This window comes from Equus asinus, chromosome 15 (assembly GCF_041296235.1).
Source record: "Equus asinus isolate D_3611 breed Donkey chromosome 15, EquAss-T2T_v2, whole genome shotgun sequence".
Classification (NCBI taxonomy): domain Eukaryota; kingdom Metazoa; phylum Chordata; class Mammalia; order Perissodactyla; family Equidae; genus Equus; species Equus asinus.
The window spans coordinates 50,351,522-50,371,593 of record NC_091804.1 but is presented as its reverse complement, the minus strand read 5'-3'; the positions used below and the strand labels follow the sequence as shown (position 1 = coordinate 50,371,593).

At 62.9% G+C, this 20,072-nt stretch overlaps 1 protein-coding gene across 13 annotated transcripts in view; it reads left to right on the top strand.

Moving 5' to 3' along the window:
- Nucleotides 1-7,564, top strand: part of KCNQ2 (potassium voltage-gated channel subfamily Q member 2) — a 64,779-nt gene extending 57,215 nt beyond the window's left edge. For 12 of the 13 annotated variants that reach the window (XM_070486277.1, XM_044748530.2, XM_044748529.2 and 9 more), the window contains one exon: nt 623-7,564. In XM_070486277.1, coding sequence (XP_070342378.1) covers nt 623-1,351 — 729 coding nt within the window. In that variant the 3' untranslated portion in view covers nt 1,352-7,564. The remainder of the gene's footprint in view (nt 1-622) is intronic. The other variant, XR_011494727.1, reaches the window with a different exon arrangement.
- The last annotated feature ends 12,508 nt before the right edge of the window (nt 7,565-20,072 follow it).

The following is a 20,072-nucleotide window of genomic DNA, read 5'->3' as shown; positions in this document are numbered from 1 at the left end:
TCTCCTGGGAGCGAGTCCTCAGGAAGCACGCACAAGAACTTTGTCCCGGGATTCATCTCTGGGAGCCAGGGAAGGATGGCGGGGTCCTTCCCTCTGTAGAGTTTGCTCTAAGGGTGGACCCACCGCGGCAGCAGGGCCGCCCAGACAAGCAGGAGACTCCAGGGCCACATGGGAGGGTGGAGTCACAGCCCGGGCTGCTGTGGGTCCGCCTCCTGATACCTCTCCACCTCAGGGAGCAGCCTGGGTTCCCCCACCTCAGGGAGCAGCTCAGGGTCCCCCCACCCCCGGGGAGCAGCTCAGGGTCCCCTACCTCAGGGAGCAGCCTGGGTCCCCCCACCTCTGGGAGCAGCCTGGGTCCGCCCACCTCAGGGAGCAGCCTGGGTCCCCCCACTTCAGGGAGCAGCTCAGGGTCCCCCACCTCAGGGAGCAGCTCAGGGTCCCCCCACCTCTGGGGAGCAGCTCAGGGTCCCCTACCTCAGGGAGCAGCCTGGGTCCCCCCACCTCTGGGAGCAGCTCAGGGTCCCCCACCTCCGGGGAGCAGCTCAGGGTCCCCCACCTCAGGGAGCAGCCTGGGTCCCCCCACCTCTGGGAGCAGCTCAGGGTGCAGCAGCTCCTCCTGCAGGTCTTGTCCATGGAGAAGAAGCTGGATTTCCTGGTGAACATATACATGCAGCGCATGGGCATCCCCCCAACGGAGACTGAGGCCTACTTCGGGGCCAAGGAGCCAGAGCCAGCCCCACCGTACCACAGCCCTGAGGACAGCCGGGAGCACGGCGACAGGAACGGCTGCATCCTGAAGCTCACTCGCTCCAGCAGCTCCACGGGCCAGAAGAACTTCTCGGCGCCCCCGGCTGCGCTCCCCGCCCAGTGCCCGCCCTCCACCTCCTGGCAGCAGTGCCACCCACGCCAGGGCCACGGGGCCTCACCCGTGGGGGACCATGGCTCCCTGGTGCGCATCCCGCCACCACCCGCCCATGAGCGGTCTCTGTCCGCCTACAGCGGGGGCAACCGGGCCAGCACAGAGTTCCTGAGGCACGAGGACGCGCCGGCCTGCAGGTCCCACGAGGGCGCCCTGCGGGACAGCGACACGTCCATCTCCATCCCGTCCGTGGACCACGAGGAGCTGGAGCGCTCCTTCAGCGGCTTCAGCATCTCCCAGTCCAAGGAGAACCTGGATGCACTCAATAGCTGCTACGCGGCCGTGGCGCCCTGCGCCAAAGTCAGACCTTACATCGCGGAGGGCGAGTCGGACACAGACTCGGACCTCTGCACCCCGTGCGGGCCACCGCCACGCTCTGCCACGGGCGAGGGCCCCTTTGGCGATGTGGGCTGGGCCGGGCCCCGGAAATGAGGCCGCCCCCGGCCTCTCCCTGACTCTTGGCCTTCCGGGTTCGGAGCGGGACCCTGCAGGGCCTTTCTTAGAGTAATGCGGGTGGCGATGCAGAGCTGCAGCCGGTGGGGACAAGAGCTCTTTTCCAACAAGGGGCAGCTGAGCCAGCCCTACCCACTCTGCAGGCCGTCGGCCCAGGTGTGAGCCCGGGCTGGCGTGATGGCCAAGCACAGGCCCCTGGCTGCTGGGTGGAGGCGTGGGGTCAGGGAGCAGGGCCCAGGTGAGGGTGGCAGCAAGTGGCAGGGCTGTCTCATGAGGGATGGGTGGCCTTGAGGCCTGGTGGGGAGGGACCCAGGGCAGGCGGCTGCAGGAGGTGTGGCCGGCCCCTTGGGCGTGGCTTGCCTTTGTTCCTCCGTTCCTGTCCCCACCCCATCTGTCTTTTCTTCCCTCCTTCCGTCCGTCCGTCTGTGTGCACAGCTGAGGCAGTGCCTCCTTGCCTCTTGGGTGCCTGTCCAGAGAGCTGCCGGTCCGCGTCGTCTCCCTCCTCCCCCTGGGTTCCGAGTGTGCTGTGATAGGAGTGGGCCCCAAGTCCAGGACCCTGGCCTGGAGGCAGGGGCACCAGACCTGGAGACCACACCGCAGCACCAGGGACCCTTGACCCCCGGCCACTGCTCCGTAGATTTCTGGAAGGGGGCCCTTGGGGCGTCCTGGCCACAGGAGATCTGGGGGGGTCACCCCCGTGTCCTTTCTGCTCTGCCCTGGCTGGGTGCCCGTCACCAGGCCTCAGCCCCACTGTGAGAGAGACCCGCGTGCAGGGAGGGCTGCTGTGCAGCTGGGGGTACCGCCCTGAGCCAGGCTCACGTTCCAGGGTCCTGGGGCCAGGTGGGCTTTGGGGAGCAGATTCACACGCCGTCCTTCCCTGGGGGGCCTTGCTTCACCTGTCGCCCGTCGGGGCGCTGACAGGACCCAGGGCTGGGCGGGGCCGTAACCGCTGAGGAAAGCCCCCGCAGCCGGCAAGGTCGGCAAGGCCCCTGCCATCTGGAGACAGAGGCCATCTGTCTTGGGGGGGCCTCTTTCCTGTCCCCACGGGAACTGACCACCCCCACCCTCTCCTCCACTGACCAGTCCCTTGGCTGTGACTCTTGGTGTCTTGGAGTCAGGGACACCCATTCTTGCCCTGGTCCCTGGGGAGCAGGTCCCCCCTCCCTCCTGTCGGCACCTTGGCCAGAGGAACCGCAGCTTCGAGCCGGGAGCCCAGCCCAAGAGGCAGAGGTGGGATCCGTCTGGGCCCTCGGCAGTCAGTGTGTGGGGCGTCTGGTGTTGGGGGTGACAGAACTGCAGGCCTGGGTGCCTGGGGGCATGACCCCGCATGCGCCAGGGCTGGGCCCAGCTAAGCCCACCGCGTGGCTGCCTCCCCCAGAGCACCAGGTCCAGGGGGGGCTTCTGCCCCTCCTCGCAGTGCTCGTTCAAGTCCGTCCTGAGGCGGATAGCGTAGTCAGCAGGAGAGTCCGTCTTACCCTCTGGGAAGGACTGTGGAAGCCGTGTCTGAGGGTCGCTTGCCCTGGTGCACGGAGGTCTCTGGAGCTACGCCTGCCGTCCACGGCAGGGGCCAATGCTGCAGCCCCTGCGCCTGCCAGGACACTTGGGTCCCACCTTTGGGCACCTCCATGCTGGGGCTGCTGACCGGGCAGCTGGAGGGTGGGCTGGGTCCTGTGCCTGCCCGAGGTCAGTGCCCGGGGCGGGAGAGTGCCATCCATTCTCAGAGCTGCAGCAAGGGCACCCTTTCCTTCCAGCCTTGCAGTAGGGGTCAGGCATGGAAGGAGGCACCCAGAAGCCCTCGACTGACCCCCCACCCCGATATGTCTGCTCTGCACACTCTCTTGTTCTCAAAGGCAGAGTTTCTAAGGCCCTGGGTCCCATGGTAGTGAGAAAACTCCCTTCCAGTGTAGACACTGTGGCACTTGGCGTGGCTGGTGTGAAGTGGCCCAGGCAAATGGCCACTGCTGTTGCCACCTCCCTCTGGGTGAGGTCGGGGCTGGCGTCGGAGCCGCCTTCACCTTCCCGCCATAGGAGACGGAGACTCCAGCCACCAGCCCCCCTGACCAGCAGGGCCCCCCGAGCCAAACGTGTCCTCGTCTGATGCCAGCCTCAGCCAGCTGCTCGCACAGCCCTGGGAGAGTTAGATCCCACTGCCAGCAACAGGGACCCGTCTCTGCTAGATCTTGGCTGTCGTGGGCCCCAGGCCTTGGGAGGGGCCTTTTGCCCCTGAGGAGAGGTTTGTGTCCTTTGCCACGCGGCCCCTGTGCTGTGTGCCTGGTGGCAGGAGGAGCTGGCCTCAGACGTGCCTCCCATCCCCGGAGCTGCTGAGCCAGACGCAGGTGCTGAGAACAAGAGCCTGGGGGTCTCTCTGGGTTGCAGTGGGAGGAACTGAGGCCAGACCATCGACATGCCCCCATGAGCAGGGGGAACGTGGGGTCTCCTCCAGCATCTCTGGTCCCCAGAAGAGAGAAGGCACGCATCTGTTTGGGGGTGGTTGGGGGTGCAGTTTGGGGAAATTACAGGGAGGGGCTCCCTCTCAGGACCTCCAGACCCAGGCCTGAGCAGCTCCTTACCCCTTGGTGCCCATCGGCTGCCTGGGCTCCCCACCTTCAGAGAAGTGTCACAGGGAAGGGGCTGGACGCTTCCATGGGAAGTCTCTGCACTCTCTTGGGTATGCATGTGTGACACAAGCGTGGCTGAGGGCAGCCCCTGCCCCGTGGCAAGTGCAGTGGACATTTCCCCAGACAAGTGCGTCTGTTAGCTAGAGCGTGTGGTCCCTGCATGCCCACTTGTACACACCTGTTCTCACACACGCCTGTGTACACATAGCACATGCCCACTCACACATACCCGCAGGCACACACACCACACAGTGCTTGCACACACAGGCGCCACATGCACACTCGTGCACGAGCCGATGCCCACTCACACACACCCGCAGGCACACACACCACACATATGCTTGCACACACAGGCGCCACATGCACACTCGTGCACGAGCCGATGCCCACTCACACACGTGCACAGGCACACACACCACACAGTGCTTGCACACACAGGCGCCACATGCACACTCGTGCACGAGCCGATGCCCACTCACACACACCCGCAGGCACACACACCACACATATGCTTGCACACACAGGCGCCACATGCACACTCGTGCACGAGCCGATGCCCACTCACACACGTGCACAGGCACACACACCACACAGTGCTTGCACACACAGGCGCCACATGCACACTCGTGCACGAGCCGATGCCCACTCACACACACCCGCAGGCACACACACCACACATATGCTTGCACACACAGGCGCCACATGCACACTCGTGCACGAGCCGATGCCCACTCACACACGTGCACAGGCACACACACCACGCATATGCTTGCACACACAGGCGCCACATGCACACTCGTGCACGAGCCGATGCCCACTCACACACGTGCACAGGCACACACACCACACAGTGCTTGCACACACATGTGCCCACGTGCACACACACACTGTGTTTCTAACCTCTCTCTGGCTCTGCCCGCTTTTAGCCACGAGAAGTTGATGATTTCAGGAGTCACAGGTGGTCCTGGAATGTGGGACCCAGGGAATGTAGGACATCCAGGGTTCCTGGGCAGCACTCGCAGAGGGTCTGCTGGAGCCCACCCAGGGTCTCACACCACCCCCTCCCTGCAGCTGGCTGGGCAGCCATCCAGAGCATGTGGTCAGCCTGATGCCAAGAGATGGCCTGGGCTAGGCCAGGAGGTTCTGGTGTCTGAGGGGTGTCCAGATGCGATGCTGGGGTGCTGGTGGCTCCCTCTGCCCTCCTTGGCCATGTGGCCTGGCGGCACATCACCGTCTCCCTTCACTGGTGTGTTGTGATCCAACGTCTCCCTCTCATGTCCACATAAAATCGCAAGCCACGGCCTCAAACTGGGCGGCTCTGGAGGACGGAGGGACCTGGCCAGGAGGCGGACGCCTCCCCACGGCTGCCCCCTCAGTGACACCGCCTCCTTTTGTGGGGACTCTCCTCAAACTCCCTTTGGAGGCTTGGGAGTCTCCCCAGGCTCTGGGAGCCTGCACGGCGAGGGCTGCTGCTGGGGGCCCACCTGGTGAGAACGGGAGCCTGGCACTGTCCTCCGCTGTCCCCCGTCCCCCAGCCCAGAGCAAAGCACTGGCTGCAGCATTGCGCGTCTTCCATGTGCTAATTTATTTAACTGATTGTCCCCCTCGCCCCGGCCGGAGACCCCCGGTCGTGGATTCCAGCTGTTAACACGGAGAGATAGGCAGGAGCAGCCTGTCCTCTGCCGCCCCCACATTTGGGGGTCTCCCAGAGAAGCAGGTGCTCCTGTCCTGCTGTTGGGGAACAGAACTTGGTCCCGAGACATTTCTAGATGCTTCCTGAGGCCCAGGGGTTGGGGGGCTGCTGGGGGCCTTTGTAGAAATGCTGCCTTTTATCTATTTCATACCCACCCCGAGCTGTAAATAATGTACAGAGCTGCGGGCGTGGCCCGGGCCTCGTGCTGCAAGAGCGAGGACAGCACAGTTTCCACACCCTCTGACATCCCAACCCTGAGACAAACGTGGTGTGAGGAGGGACAGCAGGACAGTGAGGACCCACCAGGGAGGGTTTGGGGCACCTTGCACACCGGGGCAAGTCTGAGCAGTGGGTGGGGGTCAGTGTCCCAGGTGCCCGCGTGCACACTGGCTCAGAATCAGACGCTCCTATCCCTGACTGGCGCCGTCCTGGGTGGTCCTCAGCTGCCCTCCGTGGGGGTGCGCACGGACATCTGTGCCCCTGGAGCAAATCTCCAGGCCTCCCACTGTGTGTACTAACGTGGGGTGTGGGCAGGGGTGCTGAGTGGGCCCAGCAGGGGTGGCTGCCTGCTTCCAGTGCCCGGGGAACCTGCTTGGTTGTCCCTGACCAGTTGCCCTCTGGCGTGCCTGCCCCCAGGGTCAGCTCCACTCGGGTACCTGCCAAGCACTAAGTAGGAGAGACAACCAAGGAGAGCTTCCTGAAGGCGGTGGTGTGGTGGGGTCGGGGCTCATGCCTCTCCTCTCTCCAAGGGTCCCGGGAAAGCTGGCTGCCCGGGCCAGGATCCTGTGGAGCCTCTGGGGTGTGCATGAGTGGGGCCGGGTTTGCTGGATTCTGCCATCTTGTGAGGGATGGGGGACGAGGGCTGACCCCAGGAGGAGGTGACATTGGAGGAAGTGAGGATTTAGGGAACGAGGTAGAGCGAGTGAGGAGGAGGGGCTCCTCAGGAGGTGAGACCGTCTGCACTACCTTGGGAGGGTGTGTGGGAGGCAGCAGTCCCTCGTCTTGGACACTGCGTGGGTGCCCCCGGCTGGTAGAGGACGCCGGGTCTGGCCGATGGCCCCGTCCCTGGAGACCTTCCAGAAGGCAGATCAGGTCCCAGGAGAGGAGGGGACTCGGGGGCGGCCTGGGTCCAGGGCTTCCAGGCAGGTGTGTGGAGTCACCACGCGCCGCACATCCGCCCCGACTGGGTTTCATAAAGTCGATGCCTTAATGCACGTTGACGGGAAGTCACCAAGGTCACCCTGTGCCCCCTTGGCGCCCGCCAGGCAGACAACTGCCTCCTCCTCGCCCGTGGTCCGAAGGACAGCTTCACGGACGGGCACAGAGGGGGCAGCAGATCTCACGCCAGTCATCGCCCCTGCGGGGAGTCTGCCCGGGATCCCCTTGCGCCCTCGGCCCGCGCCCCATGCTCGCAGCATGTCGCCCTCTGGCCCGAAGGCGGCTGCAGCTCCCCCTCCGTGCTGTTGCCTTGGCTGTCTTTGCACTTCTGTTCACGCTCCAAAGAACCCTCGTATGCCTTCAGCACCGACGCACACTCGTAACCCCGCGAGCACCCCTGTGCCAGAGCGATCGCGCCTTTCTTCGTGAATGTGTTGCCAACACCCACTAGAGTTGCGGCCCGTGCACGGCCCGAGTTCTAGGGATGGACGCCCAGGGACGGACTCTGGTTTCCTGTGGACCAGCGATATTGTAACTCGCTCAGCCACTGTCAGGTTGATGCTCATGCCGCAAGAACGGGGCCCAGTGCAGGTTTGCCTAGGGACTTCGGGTGTGGAGTCTGGCGGCAGGGACGCACGTGGAAAGTTCTGGAAAGTTCTGCTGCCACAGGGACGAGTTCGGATGCCAGTGGACCTGTGCACTTAGTAAAACGCAGTGATTCAATCTGGACAGCGTGTGGCCTCTTTCCTCTCACCGTCTCTGGGCTGCAGGCTGCGTCACGGCCTCACAGTGGGAGGGGTAGTGATGGCCTCCCCAAGAGGTCACTGTGCCCCACAGGAGGGCCAGCGCTCTCCAGGGTTAAGGCGTTGGGCTCTGTCAGGGGCCTGTTGCTGCCATAACAAGGACCACAAACTGGTGGCTTGAAACAACAGAAATTAACGCTCACCCACACAGTCCCGGGGCCTGAGGCTTCCTGCTGTGGCCCTTGCCTCTGCCATCAGGAGCAGCTGGGGTCCCGGGACAGAGCCTCTGGCCTGGGGCCGGGCGAGCCCTCTGGTCCCTCTGGGAAATGCCGGGTGAGCATCAGGACGCCGGCCCCAGTTCTTGGGCGTGGGCTCCCAGCCCAGGGGTCTGCCAGGATCTGATGCAGACGTGGAATGTGCCGCTGGTGCCCAGCCTGGGCTCTGATGTCCTCGGAGCCACCCCTACTGTCCTTGGCACCTGCCGGGTCACGCCCCCACCTCCTCTTCCACCTCGTTCCCCTTGACTTCCAGCTCCCTTGCAGGCCCAGCAGGGTGAGGTGCAGGAGTGTGGGGTGGAAACACCGTTCCATCTCCTGCCTGGGGCCTGGGCGAGGGCTGGGCTGCCATTGGGTTTGAGACTCAGCGGCAAGTTGAGCCCGTGGATATTTTCAGCTCTGCCCCTGCCCTCTGGAATTTTCCACCCACCAGACCCTCCCTGGGCCTCCTGGGGGGTCAGCTGAGTAGAAGAGCAACTCCTCAGGGTTCAGTGGCCTGAGAGGCAGTGGCCAGTTCTCGGCTGGTGCAACTGACCGCAGCTCGAGTCCTGCTGTCCCCCAGCCCCTGTGCAGACATCCTGGCCCTGAAGCCGTGGGGTGGTGAGGGGCCTGGCAGGCCCAGGCCACAGACCAGTGCCCACTATGCTGCAGGACTTCTAGAAAGTTCTGGGCTGAGGTGTCTTTGGGTTTTGAGGAGAAGGGGACTAGGGTCCTGCCTGCAGGGCTGGGGGCGGCCACAGGGCTCACCTCTGTCCACCCACAGCACGTACCATGGTCCTGCAGTGTCCGCTGCCTGTCTCTGCTAGAGCCAAGGGGCTGTGGGCCCTAGAGCCACCAGGATATCCGGAGCCTGTGCCGTGAGCCCTGGGGCCACGGGGCCGGCACCACCTGCCCCACCCGGTTTCTCCACAGCTCTGGGGGGTGGAGCTGGTGAACAACCTGGACTCAGTGTGCTCGAGGGGTCTCCAGCTGCCCCTTCACACCCGTGCCCTCTGTGTGCGTGGAGGGGGCTGCAGTGGGAGGTGGGACCCCACCTCTGTCCCCCCCTCGGTCCCAGGAGAAGAATGTCATCTGCTTTCACTCAGCGGCCTCTGAGCTGTGCACCTTTTCTCTCTGTGCCAAGAAGTCTCTCTAGGAACCATCACGTGGGATTAGGGTTAGGTTCAGGCTTGACTGTGATCAACAGAGAAACCCTAAATGACTGTGGATGCAACAGAATAGACTCATATTTGTCTTTTGTGGTTTTCGAGTCCAGAGGGAGGCTGTCTGGCTTTGTGTAGCCAGCGGCTCTGTGGTGCCAGGGACCCAAGACTCTCCTGTCCTGTTTCTCTGCTTTACAAGACTTCTTCCTCAGGATCACCAGGCCTAACGTGGCTGCTGGAGTCTACCCATTACATCTGAATTCCAGCTAGCAGGAGGGGATGTAACAAAGAAAGGCACCCTGTCCCTTTAAGGACTGGTCTCTGAAGTCAGACACACAGACACACACATGGCTTCCGTTTGTTTATTATCAGCTAGAAGTCAGTCTACAGGGAAAACGGGGAAATAGTTTTTATACCAGATGCCATGTGCCCATCTAAACCAGGATTTCCATGCTGAGAAAGCAGGAAAGGCTCCTGGGGGCCTCCAGCAGCCTATGCCTAGCAGGCCCATCCCGACCCAGGTTCTGCTCCTGCGGGGCACACAGGCCCCGACTGGACCCCAGCCTCCAGACGACAGAATGAGCAGAGCGGGGGGTGGGGGGAGGGGGGACTTGCGTTTGAAGCCCTGCAACCCTGCCCATCCGGGGCTTTGCTGCCCATTCTGTGGCCACACGCCCACTGTGTATCAGGCCCACACCACATCCCTTGATCTGTGCTCGTCACCCCAACCCCGTGAGGTGGCATCACCAGTCACCCCTTTGCATGGGGGGGAGGAAACTGAGGCACAGAGACCTTGAGGGTGACCCTGGTCGGAGGTAAGTGAAAGTCAGTATGTGGCCCCAGAACCTGCTTGGGGATGCGGTCGGAGAATGCAGAGGTGCTGGGCCCTGACCGAACTGCCCTCTGGGGTTCCCGTCCCCTACCAGGCAGCCAGCATCCTGCTATCACCTGGGTCCTGTGGGCAATCTCATCCGTCCCGGGGACCTGGGCTCGTGCGGCCGTGTGAAACAGGGAGGGCTGCAGATGGTGGGGCCAGAGTTAGGCAGCCTGGGGGGCAGGCAGGATGGGGTGAGGGCAGGGGCTTTGGACGGTCATCTCGGGCTGCGGGTATGGGAGCCGAGGACGGGCATGGAGAGGGCGATGCCCAGCGACCCTCTTCTTGGGGCAAAGGCTTGAGGCAGGAGCGCGCTTAGATGCTGTGGAACAGTGGGAAGCAGAGGGCCCAAGGGCTCTGGGCTCAGAGGAGAGGCCACTGCAGGCCCCTGGGGGGCCGAGCTCTCCCTCCTGGGGGTGCTGGCCGAGGGGCACGGACAGGAGTGCCTGCTGTCCCCCAGCTCACCCACTGCCTGCCCGCCACGTGGACCCTCTGTTCCGATCCCATCCTGAAATCTTGCTCCCCCCTCCCATCTCCTGCCCCTTCATCTGGCCCTGGACGACCTCTCCTGGTGACCTCGGCATTCCCAGATGTCTGACGAGGTTATGAGGCTATTCGATGCCCCCTAATCGACAAGGGCAGGTGCGCCACAAATGCGCTGCCCCGGCCTGCTGTGACCCCATGTTCCGCGGAGGGTTCTGTCCTGTGGGGGCACATTGCAGACCCCTCTGAGCACCCAAAGGGGACCCAGGGGTGTGTGCAACAGCCAGGGAGGGGTTGGAGGGGCCGCGGTCAGTGGTGCGATGGGACACGGTGTGGACAGACGCCATGGGCAGGGTGGGCTCGAGGGAAGGTGGCGGGGAGATTCTGACCCCCATTGTGCCAGGCCGCTGTGCCCCCCAGGGACGGACACCTCCTCTCACCCGTCCTGGGCCCCAGAGCCGCCGTGTCCAGGATGCCACTAGGTGGCAGCGCTCACCCGGAGGAGGGCCTCCAGCCGGCCGGAGCCTGCCTGCACCCTTGGCCACCCAGGCTGAGCGGCCCCGCTGTTTGGAGCTCCAGGAGCTGGGAGTGAACCTGGCAACGCCACCCACCACCCCTCAACCCATCAGTGCCCGCCTCCCATTCTTGAACCCTCGTTCAGCCAGGTCAGACCCAAGGCCGGGCTGCTCCTGCTGGACCCACGTCCTCAGGCCTGGCCCTAGACTCTGCTGAGCCTGGGGAAGGGCACGAGGGGTCACAGGGGACCCCTGTCATGAGAGGGGCTCCTGCGGGGCCAGGGCTGGAGGAGGAGGGGCCGGGACCTCGTCGGGACCCTCAGACCCCCGGGACAGCAGTAGGCGCTGTTCCAGGTCCAGACCCGGCCTGGCTCCCAGGGCCTGTAGACTGGCCCAGGGCCTGCTGTCCAGCTCCTTGCTCTGCTCTGTGCCCAGGGCTCACCCAGCTCCACCCGAGCTGGACTCTCAGCCCCAGGGTCTGCAGGGCCTGTCCTGGTGGTCCAGGCCATGAGGGGGTGGTGTTCTCAGATTTGACCCCAGCCCCATTCTGCTGCAAGTGGCTGCACCTCATTCATTCACACATTCATTCATTCCCTACATAGGCTTGTGTCAGTCTCCAGGCAGCGAGGAGAGTGAGCAGACAGGAGCCCTGGGACCCTGGACACCAGGTATAAGACCTCACCTTTCATCGCGGCTGCTCTAGCATGTAAAGTGCAAACAGAACCGCCCCTGAGATGCATGGGTCCCTACCACAGCCGGCAACCGGTAACTGGGGGAAGGGCAGCTGGGCCAGACCGTCCCGGGGGTGTTCACCTCCTCTGCCCAGGGCAGGGCAGGGCAGGGCCAGGGCCAGGGTGGTCATCTTGCCATCAGCCAGGGGTCACGTGTGTGGCCGAGCCAGCCCCGGAGAGTGGCAGCCTCAGGGCCTGACCACTCAGCACGGCCTGTTGGGGAGGTCACTCATTTGGTGAGTCTGGCTGCCTCGCCGCAAAAGCCAGGCCTGTTCCCGGGGCCGAGCAGCAGAGGCGAGTGAGCCCCCCACCCCTCAGAGCTGCAAGCTGCTGTGAGGACGGGCATTCCTGGCTGTGGATCTGGGTGGACTTCCCGTGGCTAATCAGCCTTGGATGGTGAGCGCCGGCCGGCTTCCAGGAGGTTCTGCCCCAGGGTGGCTCTCACGGGCGGAGGCTGTGGGCAGAGGTGGGCAGCTGGCCTCAGATAAGAGGGTGAAAGCAGAGAAGAGCAGGCCGGGAGGGCTGCCACTCTTCAAGCAGGGATTAAAAGTCTTATTGAGGAAACACAGACCATGCACACCCACAGGGACGCCACTGACCAAAACACAGGAGACAGCAGGTGTTCCTGAGGGAGAAATGGGGCCCACGCTCTGCTGGCAGGCCTGTGAAACGGGGCAGCCACTATGGAAACCAGTGTGGCGGGTCCTCAAAAAACAAGAAATAGAATTGCCGTTTCGTCCAGGAATTCCACTTCTGTGTATCTACCCAAAACGTGGAAGCAACCCAAGTGTCCACGGGTGGACCGAGAGATAAACAAAATGCAGCCCATACACACACGCAAAGCGATGTCACCCAGCTTTAGAAAGGAAGGAAATCCTGACACCGCCTACAGCACGGACGAACCCTGAGGACGTTATGCTCAGAGAAACAAGCCAGGCACAAAAGGAGAAGCACTGTGTGAATGCACTCACGCGAGGCACCTTGAGGAGTCAAATTCAGAGACACAAAGTAGGATGGTGGAGCCAGGGCTGGGGGAGGGGAGGGAGTTGGCGTTTATTGGGGACAGAGTTTCCATTTGGGGAGGTGAGAAAGTTCTGGAGACGGGTGGTGGGGATGGCGCACAACAACGTGAATGTACTTAATGGCACTGAAATATGCACTTAAAATGGTTAAGATGGTAAATTTACGTCACATGTATTTTGCCACAGTTTAAAACAACACACAGGGACAAACCCCGGCCCAGCCCCTCCCTCGCTGAGCGGCAGAACTCGCTCCACGTGGGCTCCTCTGCCTGCCGCTGGGGCCGGAGCAGCCGCCACAGAACCCAGGCGGCATCTGGCAGGTCAGGATGGGGTGTTTGGCATCGTCCGTCCAGGCCCCTGGTCTCTCCTGGGTGGAGACCAATCCTGGCCCACCCCCAACAGTGCGAGTGAGGTTTGAGGTCAGACATAGCCCTGTAATAAAACCTGCGTAAAACTGCGGGGAGCTCCTGCCAGGAAAGGTCCCCTCCCAGAGGCCAGCAGGCGTCTTGGCCGAGGGGTTAGCGCTGCCTCTCGTGCTTGTGTGTGTGCACATGCGTGTGCATGTGTGGGGCCCCCGGAACCCAGACGCTCAGCCTGTGGAGCAGCAGATAGTGCAGGGGCCCCGACTCTGAGGCCACCTGGAGCGAGGCCTCTGTTGCTACGTCTTGCTTTCTGGAAGCTCACAGAGTGAGCCGCCCCTGACTTGTCCTGAGGCAGCTTGGCTCAGGCCCGAGCCTGGACGTGACGAGGAAGGCAGGCGCGCTGGGTGTGTTTGCAAACCTTACTGGTTCCTGCAGCCAGTCCTGCCTCAGGAGGAAGGGGCAGCACCACCCAGCCGGTGCCGGCGGCCTCTCGGGGGCTCTTCTCTGAAAACGGGGTTACGGGGAATGGGCTTTCCACAGGATGCAGGCGGAGTCCTTGGGAGCCAGAGGGTTTGTAGGGGCTGCAGGCTCTTCTCTGGCCCCGCACCTCGCACCAGCTCCACCCAGTGCCGCGGGCTGGCCCTCCCCTGGCCCCTGTCACCGACTCACGACATCGGCCAGCACTGTCCCTCTCTCGGGCAGAATGTCCCGCGATGTGTCCCATCTTTTTGGAGTGAACCCTCCCCACAGGTCCCCGTGAGTCTGAGCCGGCCGCAGCAGTGGAGGGGAGTGAGTGCTGGAGCCGAGGGGCCGGGGCTCTGGGCCCCCCTCGCCGGGACCTGCGTCCCGTGGGTGGTGAGTAGCCCCCATCCTCCTCTCTGATGGGCTCCTTCTCCTGAGTCCCTTCCTCCAGGCAGGGCCAGGTCTCTCCTCTCGTCCCCGGCCTGGGCACCCGAGGCCTTGAGGACTCGCTGGGGGCGGATACCAGGAAAATCCCAGAATCCGGGCACCCCTGGGTCCTCAGGAATCCTTGCTTTTTTGCAGCCATCGTCTGCTTTTATAAGATTGCAAACATGTCATTTCTTTTTCCATTTAATAGTGACGCGGTTTAGCTCAAGAAATCGATGTTTTATTCTGCACGCGCAGAGGGAGGCGCGACTGCGACAGCGGCAGGCGGCTTGTTTTCGCAGACTCTTTCACAGGGAAGCTGCCTGTCGGTCTCCAAGGACGGCCCTGAGAGCGGGCCGGCCGGGCAGACCTCAGCCCAGGGGGCAGCTGGGGAGACAGGGACCCCCGAGCTGGCTCCTCTGCCTGGAGTGACCCTGTGGACCGGCACAGGTCTGCAATGGCCGTGAAGAGAGGGGGAGCTGGGCCCCGGGTTCTCACTCCCTGGGGCCGAGACCATGTGGCCAAGAGCATCTACGGAGCAGCTGCTGTGTGATGGAGGGGGAGTAGCCATGTCTCTGAGCCCCTCAGGGACCTGAGAACTCAGGGGGCCGAGGAGACAGCGGGGTCTCTGGGGAGCTGTGGGGGCAGCTCTTCACCACCCTGGTTGGAGCCTCTGTCCCCCCTTCCCCAGACGTCCCCACCTCCTCTCTGACTCAGTGCACAGTCAGTCCTGGAGCCCCGTGCTGGGTGATCACTCAGCCACGGTCTGTCCTGGACTGCCCATGGCCCTCAGGCAGCTTTGTCTTCACACTCCCCGTGGCCTCTTGGTAGCCCAGTCAGCTGGACTCCTCTCAGCGTGGAGCCCAAAACTGGACCCAGGACCCCAGGGCACCCACCCCAGAGGAGGCCAAAGGCTCTATCCCCTCCTGCATTCCAAACAGGAGATCTCTTGTAATGCAGCCAAGTTGTGTCCTGGGTGGCTTATGGTCGACTTATATCTTCAGTATTTTGCTCGTGCCCCGATCTCAATCCGAGACAGTGAATTCAGGTCTCGGTTTGGCAACTCTGGATTGGGTATCACTTTGTCCCTGTTAAATTTTACCTTCTGGGTCCAGACTCTGTAGACCTTGACGATGTCATCTGAAGCCCTGGTCTTGGAGGGAGGGCTCGCTCAGCAACCCTGCTCCTGGGGCCAGGTTTCCCTGGACGGGGCTCTCCCTTCCCACCAGGCACAACAAGTGCTGACATTGGCTCCCTCGTGTGCATTGGCTTCACAGACAGTCTGGTGGCCGGTCTGCACCTGGCAGTGGCCCTGCTCCCACTGCCACCTCCTCCTGCAGCCCCTGCCTCCTCCCTCAGCCCCCCAGCCCAGGAGCTGGAGAAGCAGCCCAGCCACGTCTGCATTCGCTCCACCAGCCTGAGCCAGACAGCTGGGGCTGGGACTCCCTCCTTGACATTCAGAGCTGCTAATTTTCCATCGCACGGTTGGTTTGACATTTGCATTGGAATCGGTTTGTTAACTTCCTCCCCGCGGCTGGCGCGGAGAGCGGATCCTCCTGGCTGCTTGGGCATTGAGCGTGCGAGGGCCCTGCCCACTCAGGCCTGCGCCCGCCCTGCCAGGGGAGGCTCTGGGGCAGCGGGCGCACCTGGATCGTCTGCTCCCACCTCGACCTCAGGACATGGTTGCCCCTCCTGCCCAAGGCCGCCCTCCAGTGTGGCTTCCTCCATGAAGGTTCCCCCACAGGCCCTCATCCGGGGGTCATCTTCCCTGGTGGACCCTGGTCACACCCTGCGCCTCCATCATCTCAGCACCTAACACCCATCACCGTCCGGGGCTCAGGGGGCGGCTGGGCTCTCTCCTTTCCATCTCAGCATCATGCAGGATGCGCACGTGTTCCCTGAAGCGTTGGTGACTCACCGTGAGCCATGCCGTCCACCCTCTTCTGGGCTCTGCTGTGCATGTAGCCGGCGCAGAATGGGTGCCCGCCAACTCCAGGGGAGAGGCTCGCCTGTCTTGTAGACAAATGCCAGCTGGAAGCTGGAGACTGAGCAGTTTGGGTGCCCCGGGGGAGGGGCGCCTGCCAGCTCCACGTGAGTTTTGCTCAGGAGGAGCCCTGCCCCTCTGCATCACCTCTCCCTAGGTTTCTGATGGGCTGGGGTGGGCTGGGGTTCAGCCTGGGTGGCGGGGAGGGGCCTGCGTTTAAGGAGAGGGACTTTGGTGGGAGTGTGAGGTGGGGCTAGATGGAGACTTTGCAGGCGGGGAGGGGGCCTGGGCAGACCCTGCTGTTGGGAGCCCAGCACACCCAACCCCAAGCCCGACCCTGGGAGCCAGGCCCAGCACGTCCTTCCTGTCCCAGGACGAGGCCGTGGCCGCAGTTTGTCCTCCATCTGCCACCTGACCTGCATCCACAGCCTCTCCCTGTTCAGGACACGAGCCTGAGGCTGAGAGGCTGAGCAACCTGGTGGGGGCACCCACGGGGAGATGGCAGAGCCTGGAGCCCAGAGGCACCTACTACTGGGTGTGGGTGGGACAGGCTGCTTCCTGGAACAGGGGGTGGATGGGATCGAGGATCCAGTGAGGACAAGTGTGGATAGAGGGCCAGGAGGAGGGTGTGCCTGTCTTGGGGGTTGTGGCCTCTGCCTTGAGCCAGCCCGGGCTGTTCCTCAGGGCTCAGAACTTGAGGACGGCAGAGGGAGGGGGACAGAGGATCCTGGCTGGGGTTTGGGAGGGGCCTCAGGCCCCAGAGATCCCTGCCCGGCCCTCTAGAAACAGCCCAGGAGACGAGTCTGTGAGGCGGATGCCTGTGGTCTTCCTTCTGTGCACGCGAGACCCGTACCCAGGCCAGAGGGGACCCGAGAGATCTCTGGGCATGGCTGACGGGCACCCCAGGCTGCAGCTTCTGTGGGGATGGGGTCTCTGGTCAGAGGGGAGGAGGGGCTGCCTGCCCATCCAGGGATTAGCCTGGACCCCAGCCCAGTCCTCCCTACCAGGAGGACTCTCAGAGTCTGGGAACTGTGGTCAGCATCCGCCGTGGGCTCCTGATATATTGGAAACGGACGAGAGTGGGCAAGGTGAGGTGCATTACAGACACTTAGACAGGACAGATGGCGTGGCAGGTGGCCTTGTGGAGTGTCGGCCACGCTGGCACACCCCATGCTCTGCTTACAATGGGCTGCAACACTCCCCATCAGAGTTCAGTTTGATATGAGCTGGGGGATCTCGCTCTGCAGCTCTGAAGGTGCCCGGAGAGGAAGATGGTGACCGTGGGCGGGACACAGGGGAGGACAGGTGCTCAAGAAAGGATTGTGTGGTCAGTGCCCCCTACTGTCTGGAACAGCACCTAACACCCGGCAGGTGCTCAAACACTTGTAACAAACCCCGGCCTGGCTTCCCAGTAAACATGGTGCCGGGGGGGATAAGGGTGCACGCAGACAGTCCTGGGGCCCTGGCGCCTCTGAGGACAGGGCGTCCTAGGAACTGGCCCCTCTCCTGTAGTGGCCAGTCGGCACCTGCGTGTTCTGGGGCATGCTCAGCTCTGTTTGGGACTGGGATGGACCACTGGGCTTCTAGACAGTGCACCCCGCAAGGACAGGCAGAGCTGCGGCTGGTCCTGGTGCCGTTTTTTACTTTAAAAACATCAAACAAATCTTTAATCATTTCACCAATAAGGAAGTAAAACACAGTAAAAAGCATGAGGCAGACCAGGCAGTGAAAACCCACCCACGCGGGTGGGCACCCAGGCAGGGGCCCCAGCCAGGCTGACATCTTGGAAAATAAAGTTCCCATGGTCTGTGGTCAGACCCCACCCTGTGTGCCATCAGGGAATTGCGGGGGGCTGGCCATCACTTCCCAGAGCTGAGGGGGTCGTGGCTCCTGAGGACGGAAAGCAAATTATTTTCTTCAGGTAGCAAAAATGATCAGGTAAATATTTTATGTGCCTTTTAAAAAATTCGGTGGAGAGAGGCCTCTGTTTGTCAGATAGTCCTGCCAGTACTGACGGGCCAGTGATGTGGAAACTGGAGGTGTGTCACGGCAAGAAGGGCATCAGCTGTAAGTCCTTCCTGTCACCCACCCCTCGCTGGGGCTGGGAGGGAGGGCGCCTGGCCATCCTGGGCAGCTGGGGCCGGGGAGAAGGGGTGCCTTTGGCCACAGGACCCTCACTTGAAGGGAGGGGGCTGGGTCAAGGGCAGAGTGGACCGTCCCTTTGGGAGGGGCCAGGCCTGGGTGACACCTCCATGCAGTGACGGGGACAGGGGTCCAGCCACAGTGAACAAGTGCGCCTGCCCACACAGGGTGGAGCTGGGGCTCAGGACACAGGGTCTCTGGGCTCCTGGAGCCCCTCAGGGTGGGGATTGCCTTTCCTGGGAGCAGAGTGGGCAGAAGGGGGTTTCCTGGTCCCACCCACCCCCCTTGCTGTGATGCCACTTGGGGCCGGAAGGTGGGCCTGAGCTCAGGCCCGGCGGGAGCCCTAGTCTCAGGAGGGCAGCCAAACTGTCCTGATAAGACCAGGAGGGTCCCTAGTCTCTGGTTTATTCATCTTTCCTTCCAAAGGCACACTGACTCTGTCCAACATAAGCTCCCCAGGACAAGGGCACGGACCTGGGCAGCCGTGAAGAACTGGGGGTGCTGGAACCCCATTTTATAGGTCAAATGGAGGAGTCAGGATCCGCAACCCATCAGTGCGTCCACTGTCCTGTGGTGACCACAGCACCAAACTGCCCCTGGGCTCCAGGCCTGGAGTCACCCCAGTGATTCCTGGCACCTGGTGCTGTGGGGCCGCCAGCTCTCCTGGCTCCGTGGGGCTTGGAGCTGGCGGGTCTTGGGATGGCCCGGTCAGCATCTCCCGCCAGCAGCCAGGGGGTGGAACCTCGGGGCTCCTCAGGAGTTACCCGCATCCGCAGCTGCCTTTTTCCAGGGAGGAGGCCAAGAGCCTCTGGGAAAATCCATCTTCCTCCTCAACTTGAAACTGACTTCTGCTTCAGTGGCGTCCAGTCTGAGCCAAGTCAGCGGCTGAGGGAGGAGAGGACACAGGGCATCCTGGGGTCTCAGTGGAGAGCCGGTCTCCCCAATGGGGGAGCTTTCCAGGTCAGCCCTCCTCCCGTGGAGCCCCCTCTACCCTCTCCTCTGCTTGGGAGGCATTCCATCCAGGACCCCGGTGCAGTGACTCCCAGGCCCCCGCCTGACCCTTTGCTGACATTTGCTCCTCCGCGCTCAGCCTCTCTGCGATGCCCTAGATATTCCCCAGGCGCGCGCTGGGGTACCGACAGCTTTGCTGTAAGAGAGGATCACCAGCCAGACAGAAACTCAGCTGCTCCAGAAACGTCGCCAGCACTGGGACCGCTGGGCTGAGGTGAGAAGCCGTCCCCCTCCCCATGTGCAGTCAGCCTCCCCCAGGCTCAGCGCAGCAGGAGGGAGCAGATAACTCGCCTGCCTCTGGCCTTGAGACCAGGGGGCTCTGGGTGAGAAGGGGGAGGGAAGCGCCCTCTGGTGCTCCACCGGAGGGAGGGCAGCTGGCCTTCATCCCCCAGGGGCACACCCAGAGGGGACGCTTCTCAGCGGCGACTCTTCTCCTCTGGGGTGTCCCAGACGGGGGGCTGGTTGTCACCAGTCAGCATGACCTCTTCTCTTACTGTAACTGAAAAGGGAGGTTCCCTCTCTCTGGGCCTCAGTTTCCCCATCTTCGAGACGTCCTCAGAATGAACGAGGTCAAGGGCTCGAGGCACAGCAGCTGATAGCAGGCACAGCCTGCACTCACCCGCCTGCCCCCAAGGGAGGCTGTGCTCAGTGTCATCGGGCACCCCTCCTCCCCACTCTGCGGAGCGATCCAGGTCGGGCGGCCTTCAAAGAGCTCACATCGCTGGGATGTCACCACAGCAGCAGGGGCAGGTTGCTATGGAAACACGCACAGGCTGCGGGCTGGGGGATGGGCCCCAGGGTCTGGGGTGAGGTGTTGAAAGACGAATGAGGCTCTGAGCAGGCAGGGCAGAGGCCGGTGCGGAAGGTGTCCTTCTGGGCCGCTGTGAGCTTCTGGGATGCTACGGATTAATCCGTCGGGTCACACCGGGTGTCAGGCAACTGTCCATTTAAAAAGCTCTCAGCAAACCCAGTGCAGCACTGAGACCATTCTGTCCTCCCCCTGGTGTGCGTGTGCACTCTTTGAGTCTGTAAACACGCTTCCCCCCAGGGTGGCTCTGG